The following is a 20170-nucleotide window of genomic DNA, read 5'->3' as shown; positions in this document are numbered from 1 at the left end:
TCCTCTCTCTTTCTCTCTCTCTTCTATACAGTAAACAGAGAGAGGCAATTTTGGTCACTAAAACCTATTGTTTAATCATCAACTTTTCCTGTTTCACTTGCAAGCTCATGCTAATGAACAGCTGTAAAAAAAAATAATTCATCAGCATTTTTCCTCTCTCTGATTTGCTCTCCCGTCCTCTCTTTTGCTTTGCCCGTCTCTCTCCTTTACAACACAGGGGCACATGGTTACGGTTACGTGCATAAATCACGCTGAACCGACAGAATATCCCTTGCACCGCTTCTGCATGCACACACATCAAATGGAGAGCGGATATACTGCAGCAAAAAAAACCCCCAACATAATGTAAAATACAATGCCTGGTCAACGGCGGGGCGAGAAGGGGCTGTCCTGGCTTTTTACCACACAAACCCCCCTTGATCAATATTTGACTGTCTTGCTGCAAGTTGCTGCAGTGTTTTAGCCGGGTAAGAGAGTGCAAAAGGAATCGGCAGCAGGGGACGAGAGGCTCCACATGTCACATGTGCTTTCTAAGAGGCTCCGGACTAGCAACTGCGGGCTGGATTCGGTGGAGGATGCTGCGGCAGGTGATTCACGGAGGGCTCAGGTCGTTTTTCTACAAACTGGGGCTGTTCGTCAGCAGGCACCCGGTGTTTTTTCTCACCGTCCCCGCAATCCTAACTATTGTCTTCGGCTTCAGCGTGCTAAGTCATGTCAAACTCGAAACCGATCTGGAGATCTTGATCGCCCCGAGTCACAGCCTGGCGAAAATCGAACGGAACCTGGCCAGCAGCCTTTTCTCCCTCGACCAGTCCAAAGCCCAGCTCTATTCAGACTTGCACACCCCCGGGAGGTATGGCAGGGTGATCCTTTTAGCCAAGCCTGGAGGGAATATTTTGCATCAGGCGGATCAAATTCTACAGATCCACCAAGCCGTGCTGGAAATGAAGGTGAACTACAAGGGCTATAATTATACTTTTTCTCATCTCTGTGTGTTGAGAAATCAGGATAAGAAATGCGTGCTGGATGATATTATTTCAGTGCTAGAGGATCTCAGGCAGGCTGCCCTCTCCAGCAATAAGACAAGAGCCAGGGTGCAAGTGAGGTATCCCAACACTAAATTAAAGGTATGCTCTCATTGCATGCTTTTGCCAATTAAAGAGACAGCCCTTCCTTTCTTCTCTAACCAGCAAAGTAAACTGCAGCTTGCTTCGTCTAGCTGACACATTTTTATTTTTGTTTCATAGTACGGAAGTGAATTATTACAATGACTTAAAAGGGAAACGAAACGATGGAATGGTGGCTAGATAGACCATGTATTCCTGAATTTTCTTGTAGTGTTTTGTTCATAAAAGCAGTTTCCCATAACTATTTTTATTATTCACACTGGAGCAGTATCATGCTTTGCTCTCGTACGTGTTACTTTGCAGGATGCTGATGTTGCTTAGTTTACCTTTAACCTGTGGGATTTCTTGCTGTAATAGAAATTCTAGTTTAGAGGCAAATATTGAGGGGGGGGGGGGAGAGTAAAGAGACTGAAAGCATTTCAAATTACTCCTGTAATTAGCTCTGCTGCTGACTGAAGAGCTGCTCGACTGTACTATATAATACCAAAGTCATAGAATTCTTCCTCTATCAGTAATAAAATATTACCAAGAAGGTTAATGGAGTTATAAGATTTTGCTATTAGGCTATGTTAAGCTGAAAACGTAGCATGAAGCACGTTTTATCATTTGAGTGGAAATACCTTTGTTTAAACAGTGCTTTTCCACTGTGAAATGATAATCCTTTAAGAAAGCTCTTCTCCCTCCCTTCCTCTGTCTCTTTTCCTCTGGTCATTTCAATATTCCTGACAGTCACAATGTCCTGCTCTATGAAAAGCCCAAGCTCCTCCTCCTCTTTTTCCCCTCCCAACCCATGCTGTTTTGTCAGTCCTTTGGAAAGGAGCCAGCCCCGAGCAGGGTTTCTCCAGATTTAGGAACAGAACCATTACGCAAAATGGCTGAGGCAGCAAAAGCTGCAATGCCTGGGCTAGAAGTGCAATAATGCTCTCTGCACAATGGAAACATACAAATTTAAGCTTCTGAAGGGGGGGGGGGCGCAAAGAAGCCCTAATAATGTGGCACAAGATGACGGTCAAGAAAAGATGGAGAAAGTGCCATGAAGAAAGTACAGCCGTTGCTGCATTCTTTGACTCTGCTTGCACCTGATGGTAAGTTTACCTGAAAAGAAATTCTCCTATCAGAAATAATAGACCTAATACATGATTAAACTGTAAAATCACCTGACATAAAAATCCTCCTTTTTATACAGTTTTTCCAGGGATAGAAGGTTACAGTAAACAGTACATGTAATGAGCAAAGTGGATCAGAAGCGCATTGCTCTGACTGATGCTTTTAACCGTTTTAAGCAAAGATCTATTACAGCACTTCGGTGAGTGTGGTGCAGATATGCTAGCCAAGGGTTATGCCTCAGTGAGAGCCATAGAATGGGAGAAGACACTTGAGAGATTAGACTCGAGGGTCTGATCAAAGTATCTGCAGCTGACTGATCTTAAAGCTGTAACAATGAGACAGAACTGCTATGCTGTATTACAATGATTTATTAGGTCCTAACTCATTTCCAGTACTTCCAGATTTTAGAAGGCTAGTATGTTTTTTTGTATACATTTAAAGAGTGGAATTTACACATAAATGCCAACACATGTAAACTGTGGAGTCGATATTCAGTTGAGAGTGCTCAGTGTTTTTCTGACCACCATCAGCATTACATGGTAACATATTAAATGATGGCAGATAAAGACCTGTGTAGTCCATCCAGTCTGCCCAACACATTCAATTGTCAAGGCTATGTTGAACCAACAATCCAGCATATTATTACATTTTGCTTGCTAAGTTCCACTATAAAATGTCTTTCTCTCTCCCCTGAGATATGCATGACCAGTACTCAGACAATATGAATATGGTATGAAATGCTTGCTCCTGATCCATCCTTGCCATTATCAGGGCTCAGACCATTAAAAAAGTGCCCTGCAGTGGCCCTACTTCCCAGCTTCCGAGGTGCCATCAAAATCTACTCCAGGCCATCCCGATCTGTCTTGACACATATGAGACACACATTGTAGAAGTCCATCTGGCATTGACTACACTGTGCAAAAAGGGGAGTCTTACGACTCCCCTATTTGCATTTCTGCCCTTGTCTGTGAGACCTGACTCGGCTCGTATCTAATTAGCTACACTGCCCCACTGTTGACGTTGATGTCAAAGCTAACTCCAGCCCATTCCGATCTGTCTTGCCACATATGGGACACAAACATCGGCTTCACTTCCCCACTGCTGGAACTGCCATTTAAGCACCATTCTTGCACATCATAAATTATTAGGAACAGCATCATAGAGCTGGGAGTGAATGGTCATTTCTTCCACCCCCTAGACCCCAGGGATCCCTGGTAAACATGGAGAGTAGGTTGGGGTAGAGGGCTGCAGAAGATGGTTACCATTTTTGCCCTTAGGCAATAGGTACCACATGTTGGATGCTTACCTACAACATGTGGGTTTGGGTATGGGAGGGGATTGCTATTGGAAGGGGGAGGGTAAAGCCATGGGAAAGTCTCCTATTGGGGGGGGGGGGTCAGTCATTTTCTGGGGAACTGTTATCCAGTGCTCCCTTTAAGGATTGGCCAGGTACATGCAAATTCTCTCTCATGTGAGCGACAAGTTAAAAATAATTTTTGTTGTCTGAGCAACAAGTTCTAAACACCAACAATTTTCCAGATTTGCAAGTATTTTTATGAGCGACCATTTAAAATCTGTGAGTGACGCTCCTAGAATGTATGAGTGATTGCTCATGTGCTCATCTTAGAGGGAACATAGCTGTTAACCATGGGGAAGAGGGTTATTTTGGGGAAGGGTAGATCTCTGAGGGAGGTGTTCAGTGGGGCCCAGTGTCAGTATGTCCATCTGACCCTTGCAGAAGGCACTTATATATGCCTCAGGGTAGGTGTAAATATCAATGAATATCCGTCTCAATATAGACTTGGATTTTCTATGTGGAATGGGAATGCCAGGATAGTCCCTCTCCCTGCCCTACCAACATCCCTTTGACATCTAGACATAGGAAGCATCCCCATGTGTCTCTCCAGATGTTTGTTGCATTTGCATTTGGAGATGCATCTTAAATAAGTGCCTATGTTCATAAACATACCAGTGAAAATGCCAGCAGTGTACCTAAGTTCTGTTCTGCAAATACATACTTATCGTATATTCTGAAACATAAACCGAGATTTTTGGGCCCAAAAATGGGGGATTTGGTTTATATTTCAGCCACTAACTGACTGATGGCGTGGCTGTCCCCCATTGAACTCTCGATGACCATTAGGGCTATAATCTTCAATAGAATGATCCACCCCCCACCCCCGCTCTCCCCGCTGAATACATGCCCCCCTTTGATGAATTTCAAAGCCGCTATCCTCCGTGCACACAAACCCACGCCACAACCCTCCTCCATGCACGTCCTACTCCCCGACATCACGCTTACCATTAGTACTGGAAACCTGCTTCCACCGTCAATGCTGTATTCTGATCTGGTATGGAGCTTTGAGCATCTGTACATACTCAAAGCCTGCCAGCTCCCACCCCCTCTGAGATTCTCAGAGAAGTCAGGAGCAGGCAGGCCTTGAGCATGCACAGATGCTCAAGGCCCTGCACCAGGTCAGAATACAGCATTATATTACATTAGTGACTTTTATTCCACCATTATCTGGTGGCAGCAGGTTTCCAGTACTAATGGTATGTGCAATGTTGGAGAGTGGGGCGTGCATGGAGGAGGGTGGTGGCAGGGGTGTACGTGCATGGAGGATAGCAGCTTCGAGATTCATCATGGGGAGCATCATCCTATTGAAGATTACAGCCCTGGTGGCAGGACTGGTATTAGGGGAGGGCAAACAGGACAGATGCCCTGGGCCCCACAGCTCCAGGGGGTGCTGCAGTTTGGGCACCTTTTTCCTCTTGTCAGACCATCTCCCTCCCTCCCTTCCCCTCACCTTCACAGCACTTTTCAAAACCAAAGTTTTCACTCTCAGAGTGCCTTTGATGCAGCAGCCCTGACGTTTCTTCTCTGACTCAACTTTCTGTTTCCACCTGAGCAGCTCGTATCAGAGGAGAAGAATTGGGGCTGCTGCATCAGGGGCCCTCTGAGAGTGAAAACTGGTTTTGAAAAGTGCTGTGAAGGTGAGGGGAAGGTAGGGAGGGAGATGGCCCAACAAAGGGAAGAGGTTGAGCGGTGCTTCAAGTTTATTTTGTGGAGAAGGGGGGGGGGTAGGACGATAGATGCTGGATGGAAGATGGGGAGGATGAGAGGGGAACAGATGCTGAATGGAAGTGGAGAGTGGGGGAGAAACTGGAAGTTGCTGTAAGAAAGGGAGAGGACAGAGAGAGGGGAGCAGGCGCTGAATGGGAGAGAGAGGGGGAGCAGACGCTGGATGGAAGTGGAGAGGAGAGAAAGAGCACATACTGGATGGAAGGATGTGTATATCTGAGGGTGCTGAAGGAACTTAGGGAAGTTCTAGTGGCTCCACTGACTGACCTTTTCAATGAGTCTCTAGAGTTGGGAGTGGTACTGGAGGACTGGAGAAGGGTGGATGTGGTCCCGCTCCACAAAAGTGGAAGTAAGGAAGAATGGTGTGTGGATGCAGTGCAAATTTCTCTTCTCTGAAGTTTGTGTGTGAGGAAGAAGTGCATATTTTTTAAAATAATATTTCCTGTAAATGTTTGATGTCATTAGAAATGCTGCAAATTAACCCCCCTCCCCTTTTACAAAACTGTAGCATGGTTTTTAGAAATTCTATGAGTGTCGGAGCTGTTACCGCCATGGCTGACACTATAAACCATGCTACAGTTTTGTAAAAGGGGGGTAAATCTGCTTATGGGCTGTTGGGCTGAGGTGTGTAATGAGAAGGTTATGAAAGAGGATACAGCTGAGTTTGTGTGAGTTGTGGATCAAGAACTTATTTGATACATGCTGGTTCTCATGATTTATTGATATTTTAAAATTAATTTTGGAGTTATATTTCAAAGGAAAATTCATAAAAACTTTCAAAGTGTGTTTCAGAATTGCTAAAAGGAAGTATTAAGCACTGGAAAATAGAGAATTTTAATCCCTTCACTCTGTAAAACCACTGATTCAACTTAGATTGCCTAATATTATTGGTTTTTAAAGCAAAGTTTTATATTAAATTTCGTATTCAGTTGTTTTTTTTCTGCTGCAGTGTTGGAGTGTGTTCCTGCAGCCTTTTTTGATTACTAATCTATTGAGACCTTAACCAGTATAAACAGTTGCGTGAAGCTTAGAGAATCTGAACTATTTTTTTGAAAGCAAAATATTCTTTTGAGAATTGAAGATCAAGAGTGATCTCTTGTCTTAGAATTATAAGAAGTTCGAGTGTATCCAGTCAGTATTCCTGATACTATATACAGTATACTAGCAGGCTCTGTGTAAGGAGACTGTGAGATAATTGCTGAGGAATTTCATTATTTCTGAATCAAAGATACATGGATATACAGATAAAGCAGAAGTTGCTCAGATTTTGTGTGAATGTGTGTGTTGAAACTCTGTGAGCTTATTTCATATCAGAAGCATTTTTTTTTTTTTTTTGGGGGGGGGGGGTCCTGGGGTATCAGCTTAGAGATAAAAGAATTATCTGTTCTTTTGCACGTTTAGTTAGAAATACATGGCCTTAGCATAAGAAGACACTGACTTTATCCTGCATTCATCTAGGGAGCTTATGGTTTTGCTTCCTTTCTTTTGTTTCAGATAGGATAGTAACAAACATCCAGATCGTCAGAGGAGCTACTGGTTCCAGACAGGTAGCAGGGCAACAACTTAGCAGTATCCAACACAAGAAAGCAATGATACCAGTGAAACAGAGTTTTAAATTCTTTATTTTTGTATGCACACATATATACACTTTTTTGATTTTATTGAACTATAGTTCTAAGAAACTGTCAGGCCTAGATTCTATAAACGGTGCTGTCATCATCGGCCACCTTAAAAATGGCTACCGATCGCATGTCAATCGCACGCGGGTGCTGTTTATAGATTTGTACCTTCAGGAAAGATAGGTACTGGAAATGGAGGCCAAGATTTTCAAGGCCTGTATTTCTGGTGCAGCCCAATGCTCCCAGGTGGTAATTTTTATTTATTTATTTAGATTTTTATCCCGTCCTCCCAGTAGCTCAGAACGGTTTACAAATAAACATTCACAATGGAGTGAATTGGACATACAAGCTTATACAGTAGATTTAAATACTTGGACATATGAGACTGTGCAACAATTTAAATATAGGGACTATACAGCAATTAAGAACAGTAGTTTAAATATAAGTAGTTTAGTTTAGATACAAGTTATTTGAGTATAGGCTGAGAGTGGACTATACAGAAATTTAGGCAGAAGATTAGAATGGAGAAAGGGTAGAGGTGGGGTTTAAGGGGTTGGGTGTAGACTGAGGGTGACCTTTAGTAATATAATCCCAGGAAAAAGATTGGGTTATTTTACCATTATTTTTGGCCCTAGCATGACTTATTGTGTAGGGAGTGGGATTTGTATATCACCTTTTTGTAGTTATATATCCACACGCAAAGCAGTTTACATATAGGCACTTCAAGCATTTTCCCTAGCTGTCTCATGGGATCACAGTCTATCTAATGTACCTGGGGCAGTATCACTGCAAGTTGCGGTAAGGTGTTTACATATTAATGGATGAATTTGCATGTTTTGCATCTTATTACTACTTAACATTAACAGACAAATAATATGACTTTTGCATCTCATTATAACTTATCATTGTCACATTAAGGGGCAAATAATGTGACTTAAAGTCCCCTAAGGGGGAAGATATTAATGTGGTCTACTGTTAAGATGGATCATTTTACTGTTAACCCAGGTTATTAGTAATTAGATCTCATTGCATAAAATAGCATGACTTGTAAAATAACCCATCAACAGTAGCCTACATTGATAACCTCCCCCATAAGGCCATCTCCGTGTCTAAATGGCAGTTTTAAAACATCATTTCAGAACAATGGGTGAGTATGCCTAGATGACAAGGGAAGGCAGAGTAGCCTAATGATTAAAACAGTGAGCTGAGATCTTGGGGAACTGGGTTTGATTCCTACTGCAGCTCCTTGTGACCTTGGCCAAGTCGCTTAACCCTCAATTGCCCTAGGTTCAAAAAATAGCTCAGATTGTGAGCCCACCAGGAACAGAGGAAGTATTTACCTATAATATGTACAGTGCTGTATACATCTAGTAGCGCTACAGAAGTGATAAGTAGTAGTAGTTTGGAGCAGGAGAGGGTGTGGTCTGGGTGGAACAACCATAGATGCATATATTCCCTATTTCACATAGGTAATGCTCATCTGCATTGGGAAACCCGGGTGTAGGAATTTATACCTTCTCTAAAGCATGTCTAAGTTTCTGCTTTAGGGGTAGCTGCAAATTTTGACATTCCAGGTCCCCACAATGCTAGTGCTTCCCCCACTTCCCAATCAAGTCATCACTCTAAAGCCAACTTCTCCAACCTGAAACATCATCCAGTCACCCTCCTAACATTGATGAACCCCTTAACATCACTCAGTCCCTACATGACATCAAATTCAGCCTTCAGCATCACCAGAGCTCATTTCCAGAATCAAAGGCACCCCCTAAAATCATCCAACCACCCCCTGACAACACAGACACATTGACATCACTTGATTTCCCAACATCAAAGACACCCTAACATCACACAACCCCCTTCCAGTATCAAAGACTTAAAAGTGCCTTCACTTTGTACCTCTTCAATATCTCTCCTTTCTTATCTCTCTGTTCATTAGGCAATCTGTCTTTTCTGTACCCAGCTCCTCTACTGCCAACTCATAAGAACATAAGAACTGCCATCTCCGGATCAGAACCTTCGATCCATCAGGTCCAGCGATCCGCACATGTGGAGGCCCAGCCAGGTGTACACCTGGCGTAATTTTAGTCACCCATATCCCTCTATGCCTCTTATAAGGAGATGTTCATCTAGTTTGCTTTTAAATCCTATAAGGGTGGATTCCGCAATAACCTCCTCTGGGAGAGCATTCCAGGTGTCCACCACTCGTTGCGTGAAGCAGAACTTCCTGATATTTTTCCTGGACTTGTCCCCCCTTAGCTTAAGTCCATGTCCTCTTGTCCGTGTCACATTGGACATTGTAAATAATTTTTTTTTCTGCTCTATTTTGTCGATTCCTTTCAGTATTTTGAAAGTCTCGATCATATCCCCTCGCAGTCTCCTTTTCTCAAGGGAGAACAATCCCAGTCTCTTAAGTCGTTCCTCGTATTCCAAGTTCTCCATACCTTTTATTAGCTTCGTTGCTTGTCTCTGCACCCTCGCTATCCTTCTGTGATCTGATTGCCCGGCATAGCTTTGTGTCATCTGCAAACTTGATGATCTCACTGGTTGTTCCTTCTTCTAGGTCATTGATGAAAATATTAAATAAGATGAGCCCAAGTACCGAGCCCTGGTGCACACCGCTAGTCACTTTCTCCCAGTCTGAGAACTTCCCATTTATGCCCACTCTCTGCTTTCTGTTCTCCAGCCATTTGCCTATCCATCTTAGTATATCTCCCTCTATTCCATGGCTTTGTATTTTCCTGAGAAGTCTTTCATGTGGAACCTTGTCGAACGCTTTCTGGAAGTCCACCGGTTCTCCACTATCAATTTGTTTGTTCACGGTCTTATAAAATTGAAGTAAATTCATCAAACATGATTTCCATTTCATGAAGCCATGTTGACTGGCTCTCATCAGGTTGTGTGTATCCAAGTGCCGGACTATGCTATCTTTAATCAGTGCTTCAACCATCTTTCCAGGGACAGACGTAAGACTCACAGGTCTATAGTTGCCCGGTTCTCCTCTTGATCCTTTTTAAAAAATTGGCGTGACGTTCGCTATCTTTTAATCATCCGGTATCTGTCCAGTTCTAATTGACAGGTTGGCAAGTTTTTGCAAAAGCTCTCCGATTTCAACCTTCAGTTCTTTTAAGACTCTCGGGTGAATTCCATCAGGTCCAGGAGATTTGTCGCTTTTAAGATTGTTGATCTGGTAGTATATCTGGTCCAAGTCCACTTCTACTGTGGTGAGGCTGTCCTCTATTACTCCTTTGAACACTTTCACTGCTTCTGGTATTGTTGCAGTGTCCTCCTTCGTAAAGACAGACGCAAAGAAGGAATTTAGTCTGTCTGCAATTTGTTTGTCTTCCTTGATGTACCCTTTTCTTCCCTGGTCAACCAGTGTTCCCACCACCTCTTTTGCAGGTTTTTTTCCTTTTACGTATCTAAAGAAGGGCTTGAAATTTTTGGCCGCTTGCACTATTTTCTCCTCATAGTCCTTTTTGGCATCCCTCACCGCCTTGTGACATTTTTTCTGATCATCTTTGTGTTTGTTCCAAGCTTCGGTTGTTTTTGTTCATTTCCATTTTTTAAAGGAGTCCTTCTTTTCTTTTATGGCTTCCTTCACCTCTCTAGTAAGCCATGCCGGTTCTCCTTTGCCTTTAGTTTTCCTTTCTTTGGAAATTCGTGGAATGTAAAGATTTTGTGCTTCCGTGATAGTATTTTTCAGTAGGGACCATGCCTGATCTACTGTTTTAACTTTGTCCATCTTTTTCTTGAGCCGTTGTTTCACCATGGCCCTCATACTATCGTATCTTCCCTTTTTAAAGTTTAAGGTCGTGGTTAAGGTTTTGGTATGTTTCCCTTTCCCGATGTCAAATTTAAATTTGATCATGTTGTGATCGCTCGTCCCCAGCGGGACCGTGACTTCTACTTCTTTTGTCGGTCCCGTAATACCATTTAGGACCAAATCCAAGGTGGTGTTTCCTCTCGTTGGCTCTCCCATCATTTGTTCCAGGAAGCAGTCCCCTAGCGCTTCCAGGAACTTGGCCTCCTTGCCGCAGTTTGAGGTTCCCAGGTTCCAGTCTATCCCCGGGAAATTGAAGTCTCACATGATTATTACATTACCTGTCTTACATTCTTGTTTAATTTCCTCTATCATTTGTGAGTCTATCTCCTCCGTCTGTCCTGGGGGTCGATAGTAAAGGCCAATTTTTGTGTCTGAACCATTGTGTCTAGGAATCTTGATCCAGGGGGACTCTAGCTTCTCTGTCCTTTCCATTGTAGCCTCTCTAACAGTTTCTATTCCATCCTAAACATATAGGGCAATACCTCCACCTTTCTGCCCTACTCTATCTCTTCTGTATAGTTTGTATCCCTGTAGTACTGTGTCCCATGTTTCAGTTATGCCAATGATTTCCAGTTCATCGTGTCTTGCTATTGTCTCTAATTCTCCCATTTTGTTTCTCAGACTTCTAGCATTCGTATACATACATTTGAGTTCCCTTTGTGTTACCTTCTTGGACTTTCTAAGCTTAGCAGTCTCTACTGTTTCTTTCACGGTATCCTTTTCTGTTTCTGCGTTGTCTCCCTTATTTGCTGTGTGGTCGTCCCCTCCCGTGTCTGAGTAGTTGTCTGTAGTTCTTTCTTCGGGACATCCTGTCGCCCGGGCCATCGACTGGTGGTCGACTGTCGGCTTTCCCCTGTCCTTTAGTTTAAAGCCTTCTCGATGGCCCTCTTCATGTTGCCTGCCAGTATTCTTGCTCCTTCCTTGTTGAGGTGTAGTCCGTCCTTTCTGTAGGTACTTGCTTTTTCCCCAGAACGCTGTCCAGTTGCGCACGAAGTCAAAGCCTTCCTCTTCGCACCATCGTCTCATCCAGGCGTTGTTTGCTTGCAATTCCCCTTGTCTCTTTCCATCCACTCTTGGTACTCGGAGAAAGCCGCCTTCACCTCCCTGATCTTCAGTTTTCTTCCGAGTGAGCGGAGCTGGCCCTTCATCTCTTCCCTGTCATACTTCCGTCTGCTCACATCATTGGTTCCCACATAGATAAGCACAGCAGTGTCCTTTCCCCCTGCGCTGTCTATGATCCTGGAGATCCTGTTGGCCACATCCTCGTGTTACGTTCCTTCTCTCTTGCTGCACCATAAGCCTGGAACAGGCTGCCTGAGTCATTATGTTAAGTTCCATCCCTGATTTGAATCCAGACTAAAAGCCCACTTTTTCAAGGTTACTGTTAACTTCTAACCCCCACTTGCTTGTACAACATCCATAACTGAGAAACTCCCTAACCCCTACTTATCCTGTTTGTTTGGTTAGATTGTAAGTAGAGAATGACACGGGGAAAAATTCTGTCCCCGTCACCGTCCTGTCCCCAGACCACCATCCTCTTCACCGTCCCGTCCCTGCCGTCCCCTTCACCGCCCCATCCCTGTCTCTGTCGTCCCCTTTACCACCCCGTCACCGTCCCCGCTGTCCCTTTCACCGCCCCGTCCCCATCCCCGTCTTCAGCATCTTCTTCTCTCCATCCCCCGACCCCCAGCACCCTTCATGCGGTCCAGCAGCTCCCTCCCGCCGGCCAGCCGTGCATTTCCCTCCCTCCCTCCTTTTCCCTAACCTTTTCTTGTTGAAACTGGTGATTTCCATAAATCTATGAGCTGTATTGCATAGTAACATAGTAACATAGTAGATGACGGCAGATAAAGACCCGAATGGTCCATCCAGTCTGCCCAACCTGATTCAATTTAATTTTTTTTTTTTTTTTCTTCTTAGCTATTACAGCCGGAGCCTTGAAGTTGCGTCGGGTTGCCTGCTAGAATAGTCTCCTCCGATGCGACCGTAAACAGGAAGTTGCATCAGAGGAGACTTTTCCAGCAGGCAACGCGATGCAACTTCAAGGCTCCAGCTGTAATACAGCTCATAGCCTTATGGAAATCGCCAGTTTCAACAAGAAGTGTTAAGGGAAAAGGAGGGAGGGAGGGAGATGCATGGCTGGCTGGCGGGAGAGAGTGGGCTGCCGGATCGAACGCTCATTCACTGCACGTTCACGCTTGTTCACCGCCCCGTCTAACCATTCACTGCTCCACAGGGCGGTGAATGGCCTTGTCCCCAATCTCGCGGTGACCTTTTTTTTTGGTCACCGTTTTGGCGGGTTACCCGCAGCTAGCCACAGGTAACAACCACCATGTCATTCTCTAATTGTAAGCTCTACTGAACAAAGATTGTCTCTTGAATGTTTTAATTAATGTACAGCACTGTGTATGTCTAGCAATGCTATAGAAATGATAAGTAGTAGTAGTATGTTGGGGGTGTCTTTGATACTGTGGGGCAAAGTGGATGATGTTGTAAGGCAGGGGTGCCTAAAAGGTCGATCGCGATCGACCAGTAGATTGCAAAGGCAATGTGAGTCAATCGCAGAGCTCATCCCAGGCTCCATTATAGATTCACGTTGCCTTTGCGTTCTCCCTGCTCCCCGATGCCACAACAGGCCAGCAGCGATTACAGAAGCGCAGGGCACTCTAGCCTTCCCCTCCCCCCACCCAACATAAATTCTGCTTGACTGGGCCGGAACTTCCTCTCCGATGTCAGAATTGACGGGGGGAAGGCTTGTGGGCCCGGCACTTGCACAGGTCTGGTTTTTGCAGCGTTGGGGAAGCAGGCTTAAATCGGCGGCAGTGGATTAGGGGGCAGGGAGAGAGAAAGAAAGAAAAAAGAAAGAGGGATGCAGGGAGAGAGACAGAAATAAAAGGGGGCAGAGAGAAAGAAAAAAAGAAAGAAAGGGGAGGGGCAGTGAGAGAGGAAGAAAAAGTTGGACTCATGGAGGAACAGAGAGAGATGTTGGTTGGGGAATGGAATGAGATCTGGAGTAAAGGAAGCATGCAGGAGGCAGAAAGAAAGAAAGGCAGTAAGAAAGAAAAATTGGATGCACAGTCAGAAGAAGGAAGTGCAACCAGAGACTCATGAAATCACCAGACAGCAAAGGTAGGAAAAATGATTTTATTTTAAATGTAGTGATCAAAATGTGTCCGAATTTATATCTGCTGTCTACATTTTGCACTATGGCCCCCTTTTACTAAACCGCGATAGTGGTTTGTAGCTCAGGGAGCCTATGAGCATTGGGAGCATTGCGGGGCATTCAGTGCAGCTCCCTGTGCTAAAAACTGCTATCATGGTTTAGTAAAAGGAGAGAGGGTATATTTGTCTATTTTTGAATAGTTGTTACTGAGGTGACATTGCATATTTGAAAGAGGTCTGCCTTGACCTCTTTGAAACCCCCCCCCCCCCCCGAATATAAATGATAATTAACATTTTCTCTGCATACAGTGTGCTTTGTGTTTTTTTAAATTTTATTGTTGGTAGATCATTTTAACTTGATCATTTTAAAAGTAGCTCACAAGCCAAAATGTGTGGGCACCCCTGTTGTAAGGTGTCTATTATACTGAAGGGGGGGGGGGGAGAGAGGTTGGGGAAGCTGAAATTGGAGTAGGGCCCACCTATTGAGGGCCACTGTCAATAATGAGATCAGGCCCTTTTGCAGAGGGAGCAGCAGTTTTAGAAAGGTATTGTATATGACGAGGATAAGCACATTTCCCCCCCATGTCCACCTTTCTAAAATCTCTGCTGCCTCTGAACATGGAGGAGCTTGGAAATGCAGCCCTGCTCTTATTTTATAAGTGGATCTACAATTGACAGAGCCTTTTGTAAAACGGTATGGGAAATCCGCATGTCCTGACTTGGACATTTGAATTCTGCTCTGCACAACCTTTCTAAACTCTGATTTTAAATTATTAGCTGAAACTTATGAACTTAAAATTCATGCTTATAAATTAAGTCCTGCCATTCCTTTGCCTAGATTTATGAGCGCAATTATGAACCTAGTGCTGAAAATCAATGCTAAACTCTTTTAAACTCACCCTAAATCTACTGCTGTTTCCACCCCCTTTCTATGCTTCTAAATTCAGTTCAGAGAAATTTTGAGTATATATTTATGGCAATATATATGTGTAAGTAAGAGGATGAAAAAGGGAGGAACACTTCTGCCCTGAGAGGGCATGGCTGGAGTCAGAGGAAAGAAAGCTTAAATGCCTCAAGAGAGAAGAAAGAAGTTTCTCAGTATATCCTGGTGGAAGCACTTACCTGGTTCATCTGAGTATGCTCCCATGTTCTCCTTCAATGTCTCAAGATGAACATCAAGGAAATGGACATAGTAACATAGTAGATGACGACAGATAAAGACCCGAATGGTCCATCCAGTCTGCCCAACCTGATTCAATTTTATTTTTTTCTTCTTAGCTATTTCTGTGCAAGAATCCAAAGCTCTACCCGGTACTGTACTTGGGTTCCAACTGCCAAAATCTCTGTCAAAACCTACTCCAGCCCATCTACACCCTCCCAACCATTGAAGCCCTCTCCAGCCCATCCTCCCCCAAATGGCCATATACAGACACAGACCATGCAAGTCTGCCCAGTACTGGCCTTAGTTCAATATTTAATATTATTTTCTGGTTCTAGATCCTCTGTGTTCATCCCACGTTTCTTTGAACTCAGTTACCGTTTTCCTCTTCACCACCTCTCTCGGGAGCGTATTCCAGTCATCCACCACCCTCTCCGTAAAGTAGAATTTCCTAGCATTGCTGTTGAATCTACCACCCCTCAACCTCAAATTATGTCCTCTGGTTTTATCATTTTCCTTTCTCTGGAAAAGATTTTGTTCTATGTTAATACCCTTCAAGTATTTGAACGTCTGAATCATATCTCCCCTGTCTCTCCTTTCCTCTAGGGTATACATATTCAGGGCTTCCAGTCTCTCCTCATACGTCTTCTGGCGCAAGCCTCCTATCATTTTCGTCGTCCTCCTCTGGACCACCTCAAGTCTTCTTACGTCTTTCGCCAGATACGGTCTCCAAAACTGAACACAATACTCCAAGTGGGGCCTCACCAATGACCTGTACAGGGGCATCAACACCTTCTTCCTTCTACTGGCTATGCCTCTCTTTATACAGCCCAGCATCCTTCTGGCAGCAGCCACCGCCTTGTCACACTGTTTTTTCACTTTTAGATCTTCGGACACTATCACCCCAAGGTCCCTGTCCCCGTCTGTGCATATCAGCTTCTCACCTCCCAGCATATATGGGTCCTTCCGGTTATTAGTCCCCAAATGCATTACTCTGCATTTATTTGCATTGAATTTTAGTTGCCAGGCATTAGACCATTCTTCTAACTTTTGCAGATCCTTTTTCATTTTTCCACTCCCTCTAAGGTGTCTACTCTGTTACAAATCTTGGAATCATCTGCAAAAAGTCACACTTTTCCTTCTAACCCTTCAGCAATGTAACTCACAAACATATTGAACAGGATTGGCCCCAGCATCGAACCCTGAGGGACTCCACTACTCATCTTTCCTTCCTCCGAGCGACTTCCATTAACCACCACCCTCTGGCGTCTGTCCGACAGCCAGTTTCTAACCCAGTTCACTACTTTGGGTCTTAACTTCAGCCCTTCAAGTTTGTTCAAGAGCCTCCTATGCGGAACTGTTTCAAAGGCTTTGCTGAAAGTAAATTACATCTAGCATAAGTAAATTACATCTAGCATATGTCCTCGATCCAGCTCTCCAGTCACACAATCAAAAAATTAAATCAGATTTGTTTGGCACAATTTACCTTTTGTAAAGCCATGTTGCTTCGGATCCTGTAACCCATTAGATTCAAGGAAGTACACTATTCTTTCTTTCAGCAACACCTCCATTAGTTTCTTGCTTCATCCCTGTGACCAGCAATTCCATTTTTCATCTTCCTCCTTTCATTAATATATCAGAAAAAATTTTTGTCTCCCTTTTTTACATTTTTAACCATTTGTTCTTCCACCTGTGCTTTCGCCAAACATATCTCTCGCTTGGCTTCTTTCAGTTTCACCCTGTAGTCCTTTCTGCACTCCAGGGTGAAACTGAAAGAAGCCAAGAGAGATACGTTTGGCGAAAGCGCAGGCGGACTTTGAGAAACATTCAACAGCCTATTTTAATGTAATTCTTCACCAGATTCTCAACCAACTTAATGTAGTTTACAGCCTTGTGATTGCCCAGGCAGCCCTAAACTACTGCAACAAAGCTGTTCCAAAACGCTTTCTCCTTTCTAATTAGCTTCTTGAGAAATTCCTTACACTTCAGGATCTTTTTTATCTGTGGTCCGACCTTTGACCTTTATGTAACCCCCTCCTTCTCAGACTGAGGTAAAAAGTATCCCTCTTGAAACAAAATTAGTTTGTAGTCGTGAACACCGAGGGTTAAATTGATACCTTTCCCCAGGAGGAGTGAATTACATTAAAAAAAAAATTGAAATATAACCTTGAAAATGAAGATATTAATTAAACATATAATAAAATAGATAAAAAGAAGCACTAAGAACTCTAAATTGAATATAGAAATTAAATGTAATAACCAGATACTGTATACCAACACTAGGTAATGAAATTCAGCTTCAGCTTCACTAATAGTCTCTCACAACATTCCACAGAAATCTGTCACAGGACATCTCATTAACTTCTCCAGAAATCTGCACCACAGACTTATTTCACAGAGACTGAAAATTTCTCCAGAAATCAGATTTCAAAAGCAGTTTCACAAATTTGCTTCACCAATATTTCTCTCACAACATTACACAGGAATCTCACACAGGACCTCTCATAAAATCTTCTCCAGAAATCAGCACCACAGATTTGTCACTCAGAGAATCTCTCAAAACACTTCCCAGAAGATTCTCACAGACTATTTCTAGCATCAAATAGTTTCACAGATAAAACAATTCTTCACATCAGCCAGAAAGAAATGTTTTCACCCTTGGATAAATACCAGAATCTATATATCAAACCTCAACTTCAACCAAAACCTCCAATTCCTATTCAAAATCAATAAAACCAGCTATAATTATTTTCTCACAAGGCTCAGAAACCAAACTACCTGCACACAGATCCAAGTCACCCTCCATGTTTAAGCAGCTGTTGCTGATCTCTGCACTAGGACAGCAAACCTGTGCAGATCAGCAACGGAATACCTGTGCAGCAATATTAAAAAAAAAATAAAAAAATACACAAACCAAACTTCTCATAATAGGAAAAAACCCCACAGATCTTACATTCCAGATTTTCTTTGCTTTAAAAACCCTTAAATTTTTTTTAACCCTGTTTTTCTCACTCAGGTAACTTTAAAATTTTTAACCCTGGTTACATTTGCCTCAGACAGATTAAAGAAGATGTATTGAAGGTACTGAAAGGCTGCTGATTCCTTATCTAGAGCTCTGACAAATTGGCCCAGTTTGATGTGCAGTGGTGGCATCTGCATCTCCCGGGGATCCACCAGTGGTTCCCATTTGACATTATTTCTCCCCACAGAGAACTTGGTCTGCTGTGGCCAGTCATGCTTTTGGTAGAACATCTTTGTGTCCCTGCTATCCCAAAGGTAGACATAGCAGGGAAACTTGGTAAAGCCACTTTGGACACCAATTAGGAATGCCACCATTCTGAATTCCCTGATGACCTTCCAGCTGTACTCATCATACTTCAAGGCACCTAGTAAGGTCTTGATGCTGTTGTAATCCTCTTTGAGGTACACTGAGTAATCCTCTTTGAGGTATACTGAGTAAGTCAATGGAAGAGACGGCTGACTTTGATGCTCCTGGATGAGCTGTCAATGAAGAGACACCACTCTTTCAGGTACTGGTGATTACAATTGCCGCAGACTGGTCATATTGCGATGGAAACAGAGCCCATCTTGATGGGTGAAGAAGGTGGAAAAAGCATGGTGACACTTCCTTTGATCTGTGACTTGCACACTTTCACCCAACATGTTCCACTGCTTGAGCTAGACTTCAAAAGCTCAACACTGAACTTGGTAAAACCAAGATCTCTGATTAAGTCATTGAGGTCTTTTGGTTTGGATAGTATAGGTTTCTCTCATCAGCTGCTCAACTGATATTGTAAACTGGATCTACAACATCTCCCTCACTCTCTGACTTGCTGCTCTCTTCTGAAGACAGCTTCTCTCTCTCTCTGGGAAAGTGGGTGTGGGGAGCTCAAGCTAATGTGGCACAGGGGCAATGGATGAAGGAATGGCCAGATATGTGATTGCAGATGCATGCTTGCCAGTTTGACTTTTGGAAGGGTCCACCATATAGAAGTAGCAGATGCTTGAGTGGGCAGTGAGTTCCTGCCAAATTCTTGGGATAGCAAACTTCATGGCTCGTTTCCCCTCTGTACCATCCTATAGAAGAACAAAATGAAATTATGGTAATGAAAACAATACATTTATTTCACTTATGACTAATGTGCATGAGAGTCTCTTAACATATTTCATATATGATATATTTTCAAATAACATTGAAATTTTTTTATTTATATCATTTATATATATATATATATATATATATATATATACATATCAAATAAATTTACATATGTATATAATTAGAGTCTTTACCACAATTTTATAACAAAAGAAAATTACCATTCAAAATTTAAACAGTGCACTAACTCTTAACAGTTCTCATTAGGAAGAGACAATTCACATATCAGAGAGAGTGAACTACTTTGAAAACAATCAAAGAGAAAGAAATATACTTAATATATTGTAGTGTTACATCTTCCAGTAATTCAACAACCTTATATTCAGAGTCAATCACTTAAGCTATTCATCAGAAAGGGCGGACATTATTACTCCTTTTCCTTCAAGAAAATATCTTAGTTGGGAAGGTTCATAGAAAATATAAGATGTTTGATCAAAATAGATCATACATTTGCATGGGTATCTTAATTGAAATTTAGCTCCCAAAACAATCACAAATTGTCTCATTTCTAAAAACTGTTTCCTCCTGGTTTGAGTTATTTTTGAGACATCTGGAAACATAGAAATATTGCTATTAAAAAAATCACTTCCTGCAGCCTAAAAAAGAGCCTAAGGAGTGATTCTTTATCCTTGTGAAAAACAAAAGTAACCAGAAGTGTCGACCAACTTATAATTTCATTCCCAGAAGTTTCCATTTCCTGTTACATTATTTGGACTTGAAGACTCAAGTTGAGCCTGGTGGGCTGAAGCTACTTTTTTCTTTGAAATTGGTAGGAAATATATATTTTTGAAGAGGAGGAAGTCCATCTTCTGGGTACTTAAGTACTTCTTTCAAGAATCTATAGAATGAATCCTTAGGCGACATTGTCAGTAATTTTGGATTCTGAGATTCAAAGCTTTTATGTAATTATCAAAATTCTCCGCTTTCCTAAC

The 20170-nt window shown here is 42.8% G+C and overlaps 1 protein-coding gene across 2 annotated transcripts in view; it reads left to right on the top strand.

Moving 5' to 3' along the window:
* The first annotated feature begins 508 nt into the window (after positions 1-508).
* The window catches only part of PTCHD4 (patched domain containing 4), an 86755-nt gene continuing 67093 nt past the window's right edge, over positions 509-20170 (top strand). Inside the window, exon 1 of one of the 2 annotated variants that reach the window (XM_033938678.1) lies at positions 509-950. In XM_033938678.1, the coding sequence (XP_033794569.1) occupies positions 522-950 (429 nt within the window). In that variant the 5' untranslated portion in view covers positions 509-521. Of the gene's footprint in view, positions 951-2127; positions 2213-20170 lie in introns of those variants that run through there. The other variant, XM_033938679.1, reaches the window with a different exon arrangement.

Source organism: Geotrypetes seraphini, chromosome 3 (genome assembly GCF_902459505.1).
Source record: "Geotrypetes seraphini chromosome 3, aGeoSer1.1, whole genome shotgun sequence".
Lineage (NCBI taxonomy): Eukaryota > Metazoa > Chordata > Amphibia > Gymnophiona > Dermophiidae > Geotrypetes > Geotrypetes seraphini.
Note: the sequence above shows the minus strand (reverse complement) of the source record. Positions and strands in the feature narration are given on the sequence as shown.